Raw genomic sequence first — 22,276 nt, forward strand, 5'->3', positions numbered from 1 at the left:
GTGTATTTATACTAAATCAGTTCAAATCCTTTTGAATTTAAAATGTATCATGATGACTCAATGTTAGACACATTAATTTTATATTTTAAAAACATTTAAACTTATTACAATGGAATGCTGGCACATGCATGTTGAACCTTATCAAAAAGGTAGATTTACAAATACATTGAGGGGAGAGAGATGGAGACAGACGACAGACAGACAGACAGAAAGACACAGAGACCATCTGACTGATAATGGAGCTATAAAATAAAAAGCATAAAGTGGAATTTGTTGATCAATGGACATGACCCATTGTAGAATTTGATATTTTAGTTTTTAGTTGAAATCTTTAAAAGCCACTGGTTTATATCTGCCTAATCTGTGAAACTTGTCAATTCTGAATAGTCCCCAAGGAGTACCGTTTATTTAAAATTCCTTTACTTTCTTTTCATTTTCATCATCAGCTGGGATAGTTGATTTTCATTTGGAGGCCATCTTTTCACAAGAAACAAAGATTTTTGTATCCCTTCTCAAGAGTTACAATATGTAAAACAATGATTAGAGAATAACAAAGCTGAATTGAAATTTGTTTACCAAGTTCACTTGCTAACTCCCATTCCATCTAATGAAATCATTCCACACACCAATTTGATGTTGTGAGAGCAAAAAGAGTCAAAACTATAACTGTTAAATCTATGAATATCAACTACTATTAATAGATGCCTGTTACACAAAGGGGGGGTCCCTGGGCCTGGCCTGCGCCCCATTGCAATCTGGGATCCCTAGGGGGATGTCAGAGAGCTGGTTTTGTCCTGATGCCTGCACATCAGGCTGAGGGATCCCAATGGTGCACGAAACCATGCACTGGTCCTCTAGTCTTTCTATATAAAACCCTAATATGCAAATAGTCCAAACAGTGGAACAACTGAACAACTGGTTGTTATGATGTGTGCTGATCACCAGGGGGTGCGTGCAGAACATGGCAGGCATTTGCAGCAGGCTGAGTGCAGAACATGGCGGGCACTGGCTGTAGTGGGATGGTGGAACAGGTAAGTGGGGGTGCCAGACCAAGGCTGGTTGCTGTCATTGGGGTGAGCCTCTGGTGGTTACTGAAAATTCTTTGCTCCCGTGTGCCATGGTCCTATTGGGCACTCGCACCTGCTGCTAGTGCTGGCCCTGCTTGCACCCGCAGCTGGCACTAGAGCTGCTGCCCACACCCACTATTGGCACCCAGTGCTAGTCCCAATCATGTTCCTTTTACACATTTGAAGGAAGGGTATAAATTAAGCACAGGAATATGAGTTTAGGAAGTAGTTGTCCTGTAAGACAGCAGTTGCCAACCTTCTGGATCTCATGGATCGATAGTAGTCTGCAGACCACCGCTTGGCGACCACTGCTCCAAAGGTTTCCTTAAACCAGTGCTTGCCAACCTTTTGGACATCACAAACCACTAGTGGTCCATGGACCACAGGTTGTTGACCACTTTAAGAAGACACAGGGGAAGTTGCAGGGATGACTTTTTTGGTTAGTTTAAATGGACATTTGGATGTCCAGTGGGGACTGAAAATCTGCTGACTCATGGGCTGGTACCATTTAATAACAGTTTGTGTGACTCCCATTAATTATTTCAAGAGGTATGTGTGAGGAAGAGAAACTTTATTTAAACTAAAATAGGAGTCAAGTTTCTGGTGAAACTTGGTGGCTTAACTTTGTGGACGAGGAAGATTTTTAGGATCCAATTCTGCTTTACTTGTACCACAGATTTTTAATTCATATTTATAAAAATACTAGAGACCTGGTGCATGAAATTCGTGTAGGGCGGGGGGTTGGGGGGATGGGGTGGGGAGGTGTCCCTCAGCCCAGCCTACACTGTCTCCAATCTGGGACATCTCTAACAATCCAGGACTGCTGGCTTTCAACTGGTTGCCTGCCTGCCTGATTGCCCCTAACCACTTTTGCCTCCAGCTTGATTACCCCCTCATCACGCCCCTGCCAGCCTGATCAGTGCCTAACTGTTCCCCAGCCAGTCCAATTGCCCCTAACTGCCCTCCCCTGCTGGCCTGGTTGCCCCCAACTGCCCTCCCCTGCAGGCTTAGTAGCCTCTAACTTCTTTCCCCTGTTGGCTTGGATGCCCCTAATTGCTCTCCCCTGCTGGTCTGGTCCTCCCCTATTGCCCTCCCCTGCAGGCCTGGTCACTCCCAACTACCCTCCCCTTCAGGCCTGTTTCTCCCCCCCCTCCCCACTGCCCTCCAACCAGGTCTGGGTCCCCTCCAACTGTCCTCCCCTGCAGGCCTGGTCACCCCCAACTGCCATCCTCTGCCAGTCTGGTCACCCCTAAATTCTCTCCCCTGCAGGCCAGACTGCCCCCAACTGCCCTTCCTTGCAGGCCTGGTCCCTCTCAACTTCCCTCCCCTGCAGTCCTGATCACCCGCAACTGTTCTCCCCTGCTGGCCATCTGTGGCAGCCATCTTGTGTTCTCATAGGGCAGCCATCTTTGACCACATGGGGGCAGCATCTTGTGTGTTGGAGTGATGGTCAATTTACATATTACTCTTTTATTAGATAGGATCCTGTGTAGGCAGATGCTAGGTTTAATTTTCTGTCTGATTCAGAAAGGCTGATGTGTTCATTTAATTATTCATTTTTATTTTGTCTTGACATTTATTATAAAAAGAACACTGGAAAGCAAGCTTTTTGAAAGGGTTAAGTAAGGTTACATTTAGATGCTATATGGAGAACTGATTTGAGGAGGGCAAGTTAGACAACTTCTGCATTAATATTTGAGAGTTGATGGTGGCTTGACCAGGGGGCAGTTGGACAGGAGTGTGTTATGACATGGTTTTTTTTTGCATATTGAAGAGGTAGGATTTAGCAGTGGGTTATATGTGGAGGGATAAAGGAGAATAAATCCAAGATGACTCCAAGATTTCTGGCTTGAATAACTGGGTATATGGTAATGGCACTTTTGAAATATGGAAGACTGGAAATAGGTGAGGTGTAGAAATGAAGTTTTGACCTTGGATATGTTAGGTTTAAGATCCCTGTAAGACATCCAAATAGAAAATTAAAATACTCAGCTAGGTATTTACTTTGGAGCTCAAAGGAGAAGTCCCTTTTAGAGGTTTTAAGAGTGGTCAGCATAGAAGTGGCATTTGGAACCATGGAAATGGAGGATATTTAGGGAGAAATGGTATTGAGAGCATCAAGACAGGGGTAAATGCAAAGGCATTGCAAAACTGGGAAGTCATGTACACAGAGGAACTGGAAGCAACAGCTATGAGATGGGGGAAATCCAGGAGCACATGGAACCATAAAAGCCAAGAAAGAGGTATAAGGAAAGACATTTTCAGAGATATAGACTTAGAAAATTTATCTTTTAAGGTAATTCCCTTCCAACGAAATTACCTAAGGACATATAAGTAAAATAGACGGTAACCAAGAAAGAGTAAGGTATAGGTTATAAAAAATAGTAAAACTAACTAAGAAATTTAGTGAAAATAATCCCCAGAATGATAGCCACATAGCAGGCTTGGGAACTGTTCACTCTGGATAAGAGCAGAGGAACTGTCCTTGAGAATAATGAAGGTGAGTGGAGTCAATTCTTAATAAATGATTCAGTAACAAGTGGGGGAAAATATCAATGATGTGATAAATAAGGTCCATATAAGGCCAAAAGATGAAAAACTCCAGCAAAAAACAAAAGCACAAGAAAATTAATGATCCAAGTAAGCTGACTAAATGTGAGCATGAAAGAAAGTAACTAAAGAACATCAATTCTCTATGATGGAATATTAATGAGAGGTTTTGCACATTATGCAAGGCACACAGATAACCAATAGAAGAACTAAAAATAGCAATACATTCATCCAAATTTGGAGAGCAATGTGAGTGAACTAAATATTTCAAAACAAGGAGTCAATTGAAAATGTCTAGAATTGGAAATGATGGAAGTAATCAGCAAAAGAATTAAGAATGGAAATGATCAAACATGGTTGCTAGTGGGGCGTGAACTAGATATGAGGAACTGTGAGAGAAGAAGGCCTTTGCTTTCCTTTGTAAGTCTTTCTGTACTATTTTATTAATGATCCTGTATTTACATTATTGATTCGATGGGAAAAAGGTAATGGGAGATAAGTTAATGAGTTTGTACAACACACTTTTATGTAATTGGATTATAAATTGCTGGAGAGAATGTGAGATTAAGAGTTTTGTTCCTCCCTCCCTCCCTTTCTTTCTTCTTAATTTAAAATGGAAGATATTACAGCTTAGTTATTGAAGATGATGTTCCAGTATAGCAGTATTTCTCAAAATGTACTTCCTAGACCAGCAAGCATTGACATCACCTAGGAATTTCTAGAAATGCACATTCTTGGACTCCATCTGAGAACTACTGATTCAGAAATTTTGGGAATTGGGCTCATTGCTCTTTGTTTTTAACAAGACCTCCAGGTGTCTCATATGTTTGCTGACAATTGAGAACCACTGCAGTAGAATATTATGTAATAACATTATTTTATAAATTTTATTAATTGTATATATTTTCTCAATTGTATATATCTTAAGCCAACTTAAAATATTTTTCTTTGTTGCTTAGGTCGGATGCTGAAACAAAAAGGGCTTTGGAAAGATTGACTGAAAAACTGAGTGAAACCCAAAAACAAGAAGTGGTGAGAACTCTTTGTTTATAAAAAGTTTTATTTCATATGCAGATGGTAGAGAGGGTGGTGGGGTTCATTGTATTCACAGTGAAGTTCAGTAAATTTTAACTTTTTTAGTGGTGTATGCCACTTTGTTTAATAATATATTTTATAGCTCTTATAAAATGTTTATAAATTTTCAGTATTTAAGTTTGAAATATTTACATGGTTGTATATTGGGGATAGAATTATCATTTGTTTTAATTGTTAGAGTTTTATTATGAATTTTAAATTGTATTGACTCAGTGATGCTTCTGTAGCTCTTGTTAAATGATATTTGAGAAACACAGAATTTTGAGAAGTGGCTCTATAGAACTCCTATTAAATATTTTATTACTATCTAATAAAATAGTAATATGCAAATTGACTGTTACTCCAAGACACAAGATGGCCACCCCCATGTGGTCAAAGATGGCTGCCCTCATGTGTACACAAGATGGCCATCACAAGATGGCTGGCAGGGAAGGGCAGTTGTGGGCAGTTAGGGGTTACCAGGCCAGAAGAAGAGGGCAGTTAGGGTGACCAGGCTAGCAGGGAAGGGCAGTTGGGGCCAACCAGGCCAGTAGGGTAGGACATTTGGGGAGGAGCAGGCCTTCAGGTGAGGGCAGTTGGGGGGGATCAAGCCTGCAGGGGAGGGCAGTTGTGGGTGATCAGGCAAGCAGGGAGAGCAGTTAGGAGTGATTGGGCTGGCAGAGGAGGCCAGTTGGGGGTATCAGGACTTCAGGGGAAGGCAGTTGGGGGGCATACCTGTAGGGGAGAGCAGCTGGGAGGACCAGGCCAGCAGGGAAGGCAGTTGGGGGGTACCAGGCATGCAGGGGAGGACAGATTGGGGGAGGATAGTTGTGGGGGGACCCAGGTTTGCAGGGGAGGGCAGTTGTGGGCAATCAGGCAAGCAGGGAGGGCAGTTAAGGAGGTGACTGGGCCATCAGAGAAGTCAGTTAGGGAAGACCAGGTTAGCAGGGGAGGGTTATTGGGGGGACCAGACTGCAGGGGAAGGCAGTTGGGGGGGAAGGCCTATAGGGAAGAGCAATTGGGGGGACCAGGCCTGCAGGGGAGGGCAGTTGTGGGGGACCAGGTATGCAGGGGAGGGCAGTTGAGGGGACCAGGCAATTAGGCCAGCAGGGAAGGCAGTTAAGGGTGACCGGGCCAGCAGAGGAGGGCAGTTGGGGGAGACCAGGCTAACAAGGGAGGGCAATTGGGGAGGACCAGGACTGCAGAGGAAGGCACTTGAGGGGACCAGGCCAGCAGGGGAGGGCAGTTGGGGGGGGGCAGGTCAGCAGGGGAGGGCAATTGGGGGGTGACCAGGCTTGCAGGGGAGGGTAGTTGGGGGGACCCAGGCATGTAGGAGAGGACAGTTGAAGGGACCTGGCCTGCAGGGGAGGGCAGTTGGGGGGAGACCAGGCCTGCAGGGAGGGTAGTTGGGGGTGACCAGGCCTGCAAAGGAGGGCAGTTGGGGGCAACCAGGCCTGCAGGGGAGGGCAGTTAGGGGTGATCAGGACAGTAGGGGAGGGCAGTTAGGGGCAATCAGGCCAGCTGGGGAGCAATTAGGATTCGATCAGGCTGGCAGGGGAGGGGTTGGGGGTGCTAAGGCTTACAGGCAGAAGTGGTTAGGGGCAATCAGAGAGAGGCAGTGAGCAGTTGGGAGCCAGCAGTCCTGAATTGTGAGAGGGATGTACACCCGCCCGTTTAGGCCCAATCCTGGTGGTCGAATATCCTTCAGGGGTCTAGATTGGAGAGTATGCAGGCTGGGCTGAGGGATACCTCCCTGTGCACAAATTTCGTGCACTGGGCCTCTAGTCTTACATAAGTGTGTACACAATTTCTACAGAGACCTCCTTGCTATTTGTTCTTGTTTTAGGTTGTACTGATTGAAAATACCCCTTATTCTCAAGTTTTGTTATCTCAAACTCAGATTGTACATACTCTCTATGCAGAGATTTCTTTTTATCAAATCACTATTCTCGGTGGAATTAAGGTTACATTTTAAGACCATACAGTGTCTTTCTTTGCATCATTTCTGTTTTGTTTTTGTTTTTAGAAGAAAAATAACAATAGAAATTGTCACTAAACTCTTGCAAATTTCTCAACCTTAGAAATAATATGTATTTATTCATTTCCTACAATACCTTTTGTCTTTCCAAGACAAGAAAAGTTAGCAGAATTTTTTTTTTTTTTTTTTTAACATTTCTGGATGCTTTCTAGTAAAAGCAGTTAATTTTTCTCCAGATGTTAATTGTGTTTACAGTTCCTCAGATAGATATGTTGTTTATTTTGGAGTTTGAATTTATTGGCTGCATCTGCTAAGAGATGAATATGCTATATTTTCAGAGATCAACTCAGTTACTGCCCCTTTAAAAAACAAGAATAAGCACCTGACCACACAAAAGCGCCTCCTGCCTGGGTGTTTGGTGCTAATTTCTTTGTGAAGTGCCCCAGAGAGGAGAAGATACAATGTCGGTCTTCTGTTGCAGTTGACAAATCTTTGCAGCTGTTACATGATAGTGTGGCACTAATGTGTGGTCAGGACATGGGATACTTTATTTTTTACATAAAGTGCTAGATTCTCCCAGGCACACCAAGGGCATCATTAATTTACACTGTACCTGTCTAAAGTAGCAAAAATATCATATACTTAAAAAAAATCTGTTTTGAGATTGGTGCCTTTCTTAATTGCAGTGGTTCACACAAAAAGGCATTTATGCATTCTCTGGCTTACATTCTCTCTTTCTAGGAGCTGAATGCACACTAATAAGAAGGAGCTCTAAGGTCCTCTATTCCTTCTTCAATGGTCCTCTCCTCTCATAAACTCTAGTGTGGGACCTGTCACTTGACAAAGGAAGCTGCTGAAGCTTTGTGTCTTTTTTTTTAAAAAATATATTTTTATTTATTTCAGAGAGGAAGGGAGAGGGAGAGAGAGATAGAAACATCAATGATGAGACAGAATCATCAATTGGCTGCTTCCTGTATGCCCCACATTGGGGTTTGAGCCTGCAGGCGGGGCATGTTGCACATACAGAATGCACATACAGAAATATACATATATATATATATATCAATGTGAAGCTGGATTAATTATTTCAAGGTGAATATGCCCATGTAACCACCACTCAGATATAGAACTACAATAGATATCACCAGCACACACAAGGCTGCTTTATTTCCCCTCCCTGTCACTAACTCCTTCCTTTTTAAACATGACTCTTAGTTTAACTTTTAACCCTTTAGCTTAATTTTGTCTCTTTTGGACTTCATATAAATGCAGTAATTCACGACATGCTGTTTTGGATGTTTGACTTCTTTTGCTAAACATTATGATTGTGATATTTTTGGGTGTTGTGCCCTGTACTTGCAGTTAGTTCATTTTTATTGCTCTTTAGTATTCCATTGTATGAATATACTGTATTATATTGTAATATTTTGTGATGGATATTGGAATTATTTCGAATTTTGGGCTGTTATGAATAATGCTGCAGTGACTGATTTTATTATTTTAGAACACCTGTGTGTTCATTTCTGTTGGAATGTAACATGCAGTGCAGTTGCTAGCTACCTTCCAATTTACTAGGTCCTGAAAAGCAGGCTTTCAAAATGGCTGCATTAATTTACACTCTTACCATCAGTGTGTGAGGATTTGTGTTGTTCATCCTTTCCAACACTGATACTACTGAGTCTTTCAGTTATAGCCATTATGTTGAGTGTTTATGGTATCTCATTATGGCTTTAATTTAAATTTTCATGATTACTAATGATAATGAGTATTTTTTTTGTTTGTTGGCTATTGGCTGTTTTCTTTTTTGAAGTGCCAGTTTGCTTTTCGCCCACTCTTTTATTGAGTTTCTTGCCATTTTATTACTGATTTGGGTGAGGCCTTTATATATCTTATATCTGAGCACTTTGTCAATTGTATATATTGCTAAGATTGTCTCCAACTGTTCTACTCATTTTTTAAAACTTTCTTAATTCTACAACTGTTTCTACTCATTTTTTAAAACTTTCTTAATAAGATATTCTGTTGATGACAGAAAATCTCTTTCATTCTCTGCAAAGAGAAGTTGCTTAGATAATTTGATAATTATTATGAATGAGAGGACATATTTGCTTTTTGTTATAAATTAGAGACCATGGCAATCATGAATTACCTTATTGTTAATTGTTGAGATATTTCAAAGTTAAACTTCAGTGCCAGGTTTTAACCATTTCTGGTTCATCCTTACTGTTAGTGTATTGTCCTTCAGGCAGGATTCCAACCCACAGACTAGGGAGTTTGACCAGGGACTCCCTTCCTTGGGAAGGCTCTCAACTTCAGTTTTTCGCTTTTGATCCCACACATCTGTTAAAAACTGTTCAGCTTCTCAGTGTCTCAGTTGCCTTTTCTGAAATGGGCTGTTCTTTCAGGGAGAAAGTGGCCCTAAAACACGGACTGGCCGACCTCTCTTAGTTTCTTTTATCTTGCATTTGGTCTCATATGTCTTGATTCTTTTAGTTTTCTACACTTAAATATATATATTTCAGAGAGGAAGGGAGAGGGAGAGAGAGATAGAAGCATCAATGATGAGAGGGAATCATTGATTAGCTGCCCCATGCTCCACCCACCTCACCCTCGGGGACTGAGCCCAAAACCTAGGCATGTGCCCTGATTGGATATCTAATTGTGACCTCCTGGTTCATAGGTTGATGCTTAACCATGGAGTCATACCAGCCAGGCTAGTTTTCCAGATTTTTATTTAAAATATTATTTTTAGCTTTTTAAGTTATTTACATTGGAAGGGATGGTCTAAATTATTTAGCCTGTCATTTTTGGAAGTGAAACTCCCTCAATCTTTTTGTATATATCAGATTTTATTTCTAGGTTTGTTATTTCTAATGCATAAGATTTTAGAGATTTTCAGATGTTGTATGAGGCTTCTTTTACTTCTGTATAGGTATACAACTTGTGAGCATGCTTGTGACAAGGGCTTTGATCCAGACTTGAATATCCTTAGTGTTCTGCTGAGATCCTTGTAGATCTGAGAAACCATAGGCATAGCTAGCTGAAATGTCATGCTGTCTTTTGACATTGTTAGATATTTGGGATGGTTTTGTTATTGGAGAAATGTGTGGATAGTCTTCCTCTGTTGTAAGTGTGAGTTGGATATCCCTGTCCCCACCGAGTGCTGTGGGTTGGTTCCTTATGATATCATTAGAAAAAGAATTTTCTGAGACTCACACAGGAGGATGAGTGCCGGGATTCTTGACCCAGCATTAAAAAGGGGTTCAGCAAGCTGGAAAAAGACAGTGCATAGATGATTAAAGAGTCCGGAGACGAAAGATAGTTTTGAAAGGCATTGGGGGTCAGAGGAACTTCAGCTAAAGGTGCTAAAGACTCTTCTTGTCCCAGGACCCCTTGCTTTTTATTAACAGAATTTGACCTAAGGCAAGGTGGAGACAATACACTTCGAAGGGTAGGGTTTCAAAGGTTAGGGTTTATAGAAGCATTGTCAGATTGGGGAATAGCTTACAATTGTTCAGGTGTTTGGCCAACAGGAAGCAATAACATGTAGATTAAGATGCCTTGAGCTGTCTAGCAGCAAACGATTATCCTATTCAGGGTTGGGGAGATGCTTTTTTAGCTGTTTCAACAGATGATTACATATATGGCTCAACCCCTGTTGAGCCCCCAAGTCTCATCAACCTTTTTTTTTTTTTTTTTTTTGTTAATATATTTTATTGATTTTGTACAGAGAGGAAGGGAGAGAGATAGAGAGTTAGAAACATCGATGAGAGAGAGTCATCGATCAGCTGCCTCTTGCACACCCCCTACTGGGGATATGCCCGCAACCAAGGTACATGCCCTTGACCGGAATCGAACCCGGGACCTTTCAGTCCCCAAGCCGACGCTCTAGCCATTGAGCCAAACCGGTTTCGGCTCATCAACCTTTTGATGGAACTCTTGTAATTATGACATGCTGGTTTGGTTTCTGGCAGATGAGTAATTTCTATTTGTGTGGAATTATATCTGTGGTTTTCCCAAGCCCCATTTCCCTTAATCCAATCCTGGAAGAGGTACAGCTGGGGATTCATCAGAGCTAGAAGCAAAACCAGTATTCAGAGTTTCTTTTCCATGGTGGAGCTGGGTCCAGTAACAGCATCAGGCTAGTTACACATCATTACTCCATTGTTTTGTGTCCACATGGCTGTGAGCCATGTGGGCAAATGCAGGAGCACCAGAGTCCCACAGGCCAGGAGTCAAGCTTGAGCAAGAAAGAAAGAGCGAGAGAGAGAACTCCTTTGACTAGGACAGTGGTCGGCAAACTCATTAGTCAACGGAACCAAATATCAACAGTACAACGATTAAATTTCTTTTGCGAGCCAAATTTTTAAAACTTAAACTTCTTCTAATGCCACTTTTTCAAAATCATCTTGCCCAAGCCATGGTATTTTGTGAAAGAGCCACACTCAAAGGGCCAAAGAGCCAAATGTGGCTCATGAGCCACGGTTTGCTGGCCACTGGACTAGATTAAATGTATTAAATCGTCTTGTGCTTGTAGTGTCCATGCCTTCTCTGGCCCATGACCTGTTCCCAGGTATGACTGATAGGCAAGCACAGAATTGACTGAGCATGTGTCTGTTCTTCCTCTGTCCAGTCTCTTTCCCCAGGATCTGCAAGGAACAGGCCAGATGGCTTCCTGGCAAAGCTGCACAAATTATATGCCTATAATATTTGGCCTTCCCCTTGTTCCTTTCCTGCTATTAATTACTGGATGCATTACAATGTTATCAGTTTGAATTTTTGAAAATACTGATTTGCATAGTGCACATTGCCTTTGTTAAGTTTCTCCTTTCGCCATGTTAAAGAGAACCCCAAATGAACTGTTACCACTTCATATTTTTTCTTTCATAAAGCAAATAAAGCTAGCAAGTACAATTTACATAGTCTGGAATATGAATGTGGGTCTAAAGTGAAACCACTGAGCTAAAAGTTAACAGTTAGCTAAATTTAGAGACAGCCTTTTACATCATCATTACCACTGATCGGAATCACTCGACATCAATCAAAACTATGATTGCACAACTGCAGGTCACACCTCCCTATTCACAGCTCATTGATGTAGTTGGTGTATATACCTTGCCAATTTCCTTAGCTGCCCGTGTGCTCAGCTCATCAGGACACGTTCTTTTATATTGTCAGAACCTGGAGAATTGGACACACCTAACTGGGCACCCAGTTCAATTGTTCACCTGCCAGTTCCTCACATCAAGTTGTGATGTGACAGTTTATTTGGCATGTTCTGTAAATGTGCTCTCAAGTGAGGTTGTTCTTAGTTGTACAGAGGACATCTGAATCATGTGGGTGCATGTCCTCCTGATTAGGAAACATCTGTCTAATGCAAAACCTTAAAAGTGATGTTATTGAAATTTGGAAGGTCTTCCAAAGGTCACATGATGTTTACTTCCAATTTGTACAAGGCTTAATATAGATTTTGTGAATCACTTATTCCAACTGAAGTCAACATTTACATTTTGTAACTATTTGACGTATTGTGTTGCATTTGTGAATTCATGATAGCATACTGTCAGAAAAGATGTGGTTTTGTTATTTGAGTGTTAAACTTCTCAGAGACTGCAACTGTTTCCCCCTCCGGATTTAGGTTTAGAATAAAATTTCCAAAATGATGTATGGTCATGGTAGAAAACTTTTAAATATTGTACAAATATACAAAGAAAAATGAAGGACTGCCTCTGTCTCCCACCAATTTCATTTTCTGTTGGTAACCGCTGTTAATCTCATTTATTGTGCATTATTCCGAGGCTACACTTGTTTCTCGTGCATTTTCTCAGTAACTAAAATATATCTTGAAAGTTTATAGAACACATTTTTCTTTGAGAGGCAAAAGGTACCGGTTTCTATCATACATGCCAAGGTCTGATTTGTTAATCCTTTGTGAATCATAGATTTTTGTTTGTTTGTTTTTCAAGCTGCCTGTTGGGAGGGAATAGTTATTATTCATAACATTATATTATGGAAAATATTTTATGTTAACACTTAATTGTGGTAATAAACACTGTAACATGGACCTTTTACCACAGAGGACATTCGTTATCTAGAATTAACCCAGTTTAATATGATATGAGTGCATATTAATTTTACTATTCATGGAGGAAAAAGTCAATTTTATTTTAGTTTCTATAGGAGGGTCCCCATGTTAATTAAAAATGTAAACATGGATCCAGCTGTTTCTGGAAGAGTAGGCCATGAATTCAAGTAAGAATTCTCAACCCTGCATTTAGGATAACATGGTTATTGCACAGATTGCAACAGCAGGTTATACAACAAATACATATTGAAATGCATTTTACAACAGCATCTACTGTGAAAGATCTGAGGAATCAATGTATTGAAAAATCGGGATACAATCCCATAAACAGGAGGCCTTTGCTTTCATTTCACCTCTGCTCATTAAAGCTAGCTTTAAATGCTATTCTAATGTTTATTCTTATTATACTATTTTTATAAGTAAATATGGAAAAGTTGGACTCTTTGATATCTGTGTAATACATTTAATTGGTTCACATGGATCTCAATAAAAATGTACTTTTTAGCATTAGCTGTTTAGAATTTTTCCTTTATGTCTCAGAAATAAAAAAAAATATGAAAATGAGGAGGCATTGATGAATGCAGTCTTTAAAATAATTTGTATTACTGGGAATTATTTTATCATTCCACAGTAGTAAGTTATGCTGTGTCATTAGGTACAGAGCCCATGCTCTTCTGTTTAGAGCTGTGTTTACCTGCTCTTCCTCTGGTCTGCTCAGTCTCAGAAAATGGCACTGTAATCCATCCAGTGGACATCTAAGAGTCACTCTAGGTCTTTTCCTGCATAGCACACTTCCAGTCCATGATAAAATATGCCCCCTTTTATTTCTGAAATTTTGCTCAGTTCCATCTTCTTCTGTCTGATGCTTCTCTTCAGGCACCATCACTTCACTGAGTTCCCTCTCTCTCATTCTCTCTTTCCATCCTTTCCTTTCCTCCTTCCCTCTTTTCCTTTTTCAAATCAATACACATATCCGAGGGTAAAGATAAAAAATATTTGCATTAGTTATCTATGGATGCATATCAAATTTCCTGAACTTACTGGCTTAAAACATTTATCATGACAGTTTCTGTAGGTTAGGGGTCCAGGCCTGGCTTAGCTGGCTCCTTTGGCTCTGAGTCTCTCACAGGCCACAGCCATCTCACATCTTGCCTGCAATGGATTTACTTCCTTCCTAGCTCATTCAATTTCTTGGACTAAAGTATCAGTTTGTCATGAACTGATGGTCACAGGGCTCTTTTGTTTCCTTTACACATGGCCTTCCCACAGAGCATCTCACAACATGGCAGCTTGATTCATCAGAGCAAGCAAGCAAGAAGGCAGGAGAGAGGGCCAGCCAGAAGAACATGTTAGAAAGATGGGAGTCATAATTTTTTATAACCTAAGTATGAACATGACTTGTTTTGTATTCTGTTTATCGGAAGGATGTCACTAGAGCCAGTCTAAACTCCAGAGGAGGAAATTACAAAAGTGCATGAATACCCGGAAGCAGAGACCATTGAAACCTTGTCAAAATCTGCCAAACCCAAACATTATTTAAAAACTGAGAACTCTAAATCATCATATGTCCTGGCTATGGTGCTGAAGTGGAAAATGTCTAAGTAATTTTAGATTTTTATCCCTCAGTATTTGATTACTTGAACTGCTTTAATTTTGATTAGGATGCCAATAAACATATTCTTCTTTCCTGAAATATAGAACTCATCCAACTCATTGAATTTAATTAGAGAAATCCTTACTCCTGATTTAGTGTCAGTCCTTAATAGATAACAAGCTATTAGAAGACAGTGTCTGTGGATGCAGCTTGTGTATTGCTCTATGCCTATCCTCTACCTAGCGTAATTTAACTGGGGCAAATTAGTGTTCATGCATGCTTGCCAGATGAATGCATGAAAGTGGACCTAGGATTACAAGATACTGCTGGAAATAGAGATTCACTGGGCTCTCATTTTTCTCACTAATTAGTTGTATGATCCCAGATTAATAACTTCATTAGTGATTTATGTCTTTTGATTCAACAGTTTCACTTAAAAATTGTATCTTTAGTATACAAAAATAATCTTATATAGGAGTGTTTGTCACAGTATGTACTAGTAAAAATAAACAATTGTTTTCTCACTATCACTAGATAATTATTCTATTTTATATTTATTTAAAAAAACATTTTTTTTTTTTACAGAGAGGAAGGGAGAGAGATAGAGAGTTAGAAACATCGATGGGAGAGAAACATTGATCATCTGCCTCCTGCACACCTCCTACTGGGGATGTGCCCACAACCAAAGTACATGTCCTTGATCAGAATTGAACCTGGGACCTTTCAGTCCACAAGCCGATGCTCTATCCACTGAACCAAACCAGTTAGGGCTATAGGGAATTATGTTAATCAATTATGAAGAATGGTGTACTTTTTAAGAATATATAGTTTTATTGTCATGGAAAGTTGTCCATGATATGTAATAGAAAAAAAAATTTACAAACACTATGTGAAATACCCAAATTTTGTTAAAAAAAAGAAAAGAAATAAAATGGATATGTGTTTGACTTATCATGTACATATGCATAAAAAATTCTGGAAATATATAACAAGATTGTTTTCTCTTGGTGGATAGAATTAGCAGATTATTTTTATTATTCTGAATTGTTTATTTTTGGTTGTAATAAATATATGTAACATAAAATTTACAATTTTACCCATTTTTAAGTATTCAGTTTAGTACATTCACAGTTGTATAACCAAATCCAGAACTCTTTTCATCTTGCAAAATTGAAATGATGCCCATTTAGTAAAAGTCTCCATTCAGAACATCACAACCTTCCTAGGCATGTTGCCTCTGACAACCACCATTCTACGTTATGTATTTGACTACTCTAGGCACCTCATTTCTTAGCATAATGTTTTCACAGTTCATCCATGTTATAGGATGTGTAAGAATTTTCTTCCATTTTAAGGCCGAACCCATACTCCATTGTATAATATGTGTAAGCCATATTTGGTTTATCTACTTACCTGCCAATAGACACTTGGGTTGCCCCCATCTTTTGGCTATTATGAAGAATGCTTCTATGAATATGGGGGTGCAAATATCTGCTTTCAATTCTTTTGGGTATATACCTAGATATGGAATTGTTGGATCATATGATAATTTAAAAAAATATATATTTTATTGATTTTTAACAGAGAGAAAGGGAGAGAGATAGAGAGCTAGAAACGTCGATGAGAGAGAAACATTGACCAGCTGCCTCTTGCACACCCCCTACCAGGGATGTGCCCGCAACCAAGATACATGCCCTTGACCGGAATCGAATCTGGGACCTTTCAGTCTGCAGACCGACGCTGTACCACTGAGCCACACCAGTTTCGGCTCATATGATAATTAAAAAAAATATATTTTAAGGAACACCACACTGTTCCCATAGTGGTTTACCATTTTGTATCCCACCAGCAGTGCAGGAGTTCCAATTTCTCAGCTAATTTTTTTATAGTAGCCATAATAGTGATTCTGAAGTTGTTCTTTATTGTGTATTTTCTGGTGTGTTGCTATTACTTTTTATATTTACAGTGAGCAATAAATATATTTTTATTTTATAAAAATTGAATGAATTAATCACTTTTGCTTTTTAGTATTTAGTCAATATCTTTTTCTCTTACAGCAGGTGCTGCGTTTATTTCAGATGCAGTAGTAAATTGTTGGGATATTATGGTTGGTTTTCAGGATAAATTAGAAGCTTGATGCCGAGGGTTTTTTTGAATTTTTGTAAAGAACTGCAACTATCAGTGAATATCTGGTTTCTAAGCACTAGAAGTTGGAAACATTAGACTTATCAGTCTTAGTAAATAGTGTTGATTTTTTTTGAGAGAATATTTTTGCTCAGACTTCATTAACTAATCAAACTTGTTCTTACTGATGTGTGTTTTTTTTTTTAAACAAACTTAGTCTGAGGTATAATTTGCAGTAAAATTAATCTGCTTTAAGTGTTCAATTTTTAGTAAATGTACTGAGTAGTGAAACCATCACCATAATTCAGTTTAGAACATAGTCCTTGGCCTACTAAGATCCCTAGTGACCAGGACCATTTTTGGCTATAAAATTGACAAAAAAATATTTCTTACAAGAGCTGTATTTATTGATTCTCTTAAAGGAAAGCAAATATGTTCTGTTTACCAGCACCAAATAAACACATCATCAAATAGTGTAAATTTTATTTAGTGGACTATTTAGTGGTAACTCAGAAAGTGTTTTTGAATTTTCCAAACTTTTAGCAGGCAAAATCTTGCATCAGAAAGGAAAATTCTTTCATGTTTATTTTAGAGAGTCCCAATTAATTATTTTTCAGTTTGACTTTAGTTTTTGATATTTTCAGCTGGTTTATTTTTAGCAGATCACACTAGACAAGATTGACAAGCTAATGAAAATCCCTTTCAATTATTTGCTGCACATAAACATCAAAACCTCCCAAGGCAGGCCATGCTTATAGATAATTAAAACGATAAAGAACTAAACAGATTTAACAGTTTATCAGAGTAAGAAATGAAGGAGCTTTACAAAATTGCTGTTTTTCTCATGTTTCACCAGAGGGCACTCTTTTCTAGTTTATTGCTTTTAATACTTACCTATTCAATTACTATTTTATGCTTTGAAAAATATAAGTTCTTTTTTGGGGTTCAGGTTTGGATTATTTAGAGACTAATGATTGCTTTTTAAAATGTTTTTTAGTTTTTGTGTGATCTGTTTTATAATTGTGTCATGAAAAAGGGCTCTACAAACAAGCCAGTCTTAAGTGCTTTGGGCAGTAGTGTATCTGGCGTAAATGAAAAATAGAGGTCAGGTAGTCTTTTTTCTTCTCCTTCACCTAACAGCTCTGTAATGTCAGTACTTCTGTTTGTTTGTGTTAAGGTTTCAGATCGGGTGGAGCGACGGCTGCAAGAAATAGAAAAGGAGATGCGCACAGAAAGAGAACTGGTGGAAAAACGCCAGGACCAACTGGGACTTATTTCTTTGCAGCTACAAGAGGTTTGTGAAAAATACCTTCTCAGAATGTTCGTCTTGATCTTAGGTAACTTTAGCTGTTGCTAAATCATCACAATCCCTTAGTTGTTACCCTGTGACAGGGTAGTTCAGTCCACATGAGAAGTATAACATGTTTATAGTTTAGTGAGAGAAGACAGCCCTCTCTGGGTCAAACCCAGAATCTACTGCTTGCTAACTGTGTCATGTGGACCAGTTCCTCACCTTTTCTAGGCCTGTGGGAAGTGGAAATAATCGTAATTTTACTGTAATCAGATTGGTGCAAGGATAAACGAGTTAAGCAGTAAAGCACTTAACATAGTGTCTGGCATATACTCAAAAAATGTTAACTGAAAGTATAATTACTCTGATTGATTTTCCTTGACATAACAGGGGTCAGCAAACTGGCCACATGGACTGAATCTGACTCATTGGCTATTTTTATAAATAAAATTTTATTGGAGCACAGCTGTTCCCATTCATTTCCAATTTGTCTGGGGGTGCTTTTGTGACACAATGGATGTGTTGAGTAGCTATGAAAGAGACTGTATGGTCCACAAAGCCTTTGTTAGATATTCACCGCCTGGCCCTTTATAGAAACATTAGAGGCCCAGTGCATGAAATTCATGCATGGGGGGGGGAGGGAGATAGGGCAGTGTCCCTCAGCCCAGCCTGCATCCTCTCCAATCTGGGACATCCCTCTCACAATCCAGGACTGCTGGCTCCCAACTGCTCACTTGCCTGCCTTCCTGATTGCCCCTAACTGCTTCTGCCTGCCAGCCTGATCACCCCCTAACCACTCTCCTGCCAGCCTGATTGATGCCTAACTGCTCCCCTGCCAGCCTGTTTGCCCCTAACTGCCATACCCTGCAGGCCTGGTCACCCCTAAATGCCATCCCCTGCAGGCTTGGTGACCCCTAACTGCCCTCCCCTGCATGCCTGGTCCCCCCAATTGCCCTACCCTGCTGGCCATCTTGTGGTGGCCAACTTGTGTCCTCATGGGATCTTTGATCACATGGGGACAGCAATTTTGTGTGTTGGAGTAATGGTCAATCTGCATATTACTCTTTTATTAGATAGGATAGAGGCCTGGTGCAAGAGTGGGGGCCTGCTGGTTTGCCCTGAAGAATGTCCTGGATCAGGGTGGGGGTTCCCTTGGGGCATGGGGCAGTCTGGGCGAGGGGCCTGTGGTGGTTTGCAGGCCAGCCACGCCCCCTGGCGACCCAGGCGGAGGTCCTGGTATCTAGGGTTTATTTATCTTCTACAATTGAAACTTTGTAGCCTGGAGCAGAGCCAAGCCTTCTGCTTACTCCATGGTGGCAGCCATATCTGTTGGAATTTATGTATCTTCTATAATTGAAACTTTGTAGCCTTAAGCGAAGGTCTGGGCTGGCCAGGGTGTGTGGAAAGCTTGGCTTCCTCCTTTGCTGGGGGCAACCCTAGCCTCCCGCTCTGTGGCTGCCGCCATTTCTGTTTGGATTTGTTTACCTTCTATAATTGAAACTTTGTAACCTTGAGTGGAGGCCTATGCCGGCAAGGGCAGATGGAAAGCTTGGCTTTCTCCATTGCTGGGGAAACCTAAGCCTCCCTCCTGCTCTCTGTGGCTGAAGGCATCTGGTTGGGGTTAATTTGCATACTTGCTCTGATTGGCTGGTGGTCGTGGCTTGTGGTGTGGCTTATGGATGTGGCTTATGGCTGTAGTGGAGTGATGGTTAATTTGCATATTACTCTTTTATTAGATAGTATTTGCCAACCCCTGGATAAGACTGTAAGTGTCATCAAATCAATGAAAAATAGAGGTCACTTATTCTTTAGATACCATTTTATTTTGAAATGTCAGACTTACGAAGAAATTAAAAAATTAGAACAAAGAATTTCTGTATATCCTATATCTAGATTCCCCCAATATTCAAATTTTACCAGACTAACTTTATCATTTCTCTACACACACACACACACACACACACACACACACACATACTTTTTTTTGCATTAGTTGCACACAGGATATAAATATTTGATACCTAAACAATATGGTGTGTATGTTCTCTTTCTTAATCACAGGAAATTATCATTGGATCAATACTGTGATGTAGACTACATGTCTTATTGAATTTGTGCCACTGATGTCCTTTTCTGATCTAGGATACAGTTCAGGGTTACAGATAGCATTTGGCTGTCACGTCTGTTTAATCTCTTTTAATGTGGAATAGGGTTTCAGTCTTTCGTTGTCATTCACACCCTAAGAACTTTGTAGAATACTGGCCAGTTATTTTGTAGAATATCTTTCATTTTTGGTTTGTTGATGTTTCCTCACAATCAGATTCAATACTTTCAGCAGGAAATCTAGAGTAATGGTATTATGCTCTTCCCAGGATATCATGTCAGGAGGCATGTAATGTCAGTTTTTCCCATTACTTAAAATAGAACTGTTGCCTGCCAAGTTTTTTACTAAAATCACTATTATGTGTTTATAATTATTTATTTTACTAGAGGCCTGGTGCATGAAGTTCGTGCACTGGGGGTGGTGGTATCCCTCAGCCCAGCCTGCACCCTCTCCAATCTCGGACCCCTTGAGTGATATTCGACTGCCTATCCATAGGGATCGGGCCTAAACTGGCAGTCGGGCATCTCTCTCACAATCCAGGCCTGCTGGCTCCCAACTGCTCCCTACCTGCCAGCCTGATCACCCCCTAACCACTCCCCTGCCAGCCTGATCTATGCCTAACTGCTCCCCTGCCAATCGATTGCCCTCCTCTGTTGGTCTGACTGTCCCCAACTGCCCTCCCTGCCAGCCTTGTTACCTCCTACTGCCCTCCCCTGTAGGCCTGGTTGCCTCCAATTGCCCTCCCCTGCAGGACTGGTCACCCCATCTGCCCTCCCCTGCAAGCCTGATCCCCACAACTGCCCTCCCCTGCTGGTCAGATCACTCACAACTGCTCTTCCCTGCTTGCCATCTTTGACCACATGGGACCAGCCATCTTGTGCAAGGGTGTGAGGGTTAATTTGCATATTACCTCTTCATTATATAGGATGGGGAGATGCTTTGAGACTTGAAAATAGCCTAATATCACACTCATGAATTTTTGTATCTAATATTGATTCTTGTATGAGACACTTATTATTAAAATTGATGCTAAATGATGAGTTTTGTTAAAAGTCCCATCATTGTCCACATTTATTTTTTGTAATTCTATAGTAAGGAAAGGATTTGTCTTTTCTTTCATTCATTCATTTTTATTGGTATAGATTTGTGAATTCTCATTTTATTATGTTGTTTATGTTTTATTATTATAGAAAATAAATTTGTCAAAATTCCCTTAAAATATTTTTTAGATTTATACAATAGGTATAAAAATTAGAAACAACAAGAAAACAAAAAGATTAAAATCAAAAGGAATTTTTTTCTTTCATCGAATGGTTTTCTCCGAAAGTGATATTCTACAAACCACACTCACGTGTGCATGGAAATCATTACCCTTATTAATTGACAGATCAACAGAAATTTCTTATGTAGAAATACTGCTGCTTGAAAATTAGGAACAAAAATTGCAACTCTGAAATTACATGTAAATTGATAGAAAAATCTGCTTTTGTTTTCTAAAATTCCACTTTCCTTCATTTCACAAAAGGAGGCTTACACTTGTTAGTTGGTAATTACTTTGAAAAGGATACTTTGTTGAATATTAGATACAGCATGTGGGTAGCCTTTTTTTTAGACATTGATTTTTATACATTTATTCTCAAAGCAAATTGCATCTGGTGAGCATAAGAATAGTACTGAAGAGACAATTGCTCTTTTTGCAAGAGAAAATTAGAAAAATTTTCCGTACTTATTTTCTCCTCTCTTTGCAGAATGCCCAAAATTACAAAGAAAGAGGGGGAGGAAGATTGCTTCCCACCCGCTTTGAGAAACCAGAGCCTGAATATTTGCAGTGTAATTGTCAGTTTGACTAAAAGCTTAAGGTGTGATTTGGAATGCCCTTTCTGACAATAGAGGATCACTATTGATAAGAAATGTTTAACTTCGTACTTTGTCACTTTAATATACACGATGACCTATGCACTTACAAAAGGTGGTTTTGGATTGAACAGTGCAGGGAGGATTAATTCAGGCCGATGCATTTCCTTCTCCCAGGTTAAGAGGCTCACACTTTTCTGGAAAGGTCATGTTTAAGGAGAGGAACACTGTTTTCTTTTCAATATTAAAAAATACTTATGGAAATCCTTGTACTTTGTGATAACGGTAATCAGTGTGTTTTGTTTTTGGCTATGGAGAAAAACTGAATCTGCACGTTTTGCCATTCTGCCACCCTAAAATGTATAATTCAATGTTAGTGAAAGTTATGACATTTAAAAGTAGTTAAAAGATTAGGAGCGATTTATTAAAAATTGCAGGATGTCAGAGTTTTCTAGGTATAAGGTCATATTACAGGGAGGCGATCTATGGCTTGGGCTGAAGCCTACTTCTTTTTTAGTGATCTAATGAGGCCCTTAGGACCTCGGGGCTTTATTT

At 39.9% G+C, this 22,276-nt stretch overlaps 1 protein-coding gene across 15 annotated transcripts in view; it reads left to right on the forward strand.

Moving 5' to 3' along the window:
* The window catches only part of CEP128 (centrosomal protein 128), a 319,695-nt gene that overhangs the window by 36,381 nt on the left and 261,038 nt on the right, over positions 1-22,276 (forward strand). For 13 of the 15 annotated variants that reach the window (XM_036429922.2, XM_045575837.1, XM_045575960.1 and 10 more), the window contains 2 exons: positions 4,577-4,649; positions 17,650-17,766. In XM_036429922.2, coding sequence (XP_036285815.1) covers positions 4,577-4,649; positions 17,650-17,766 — 190 coding nt within the window. The remainder of the gene's footprint in view (positions 1-4,576; positions 4,650-17,649; positions 17,767-22,276) is intronic. The other 2 variants (XM_045575777.1, XM_045576042.1) reach the window with 1 other exon arrangement.

The sequence above is a fragment of the Pipistrellus kuhlii genome, unplaced genomic scaffold (genome assembly GCF_014108245.1).
Source record: "Pipistrellus kuhlii isolate mPipKuh1 unplaced genomic scaffold, mPipKuh1.p scaffold_m20_p_1, whole genome shotgun sequence".
NCBI lineage: Eukaryota > Metazoa > Chordata > Mammalia > Chiroptera > Vespertilionidae > Pipistrellus > Pipistrellus kuhlii.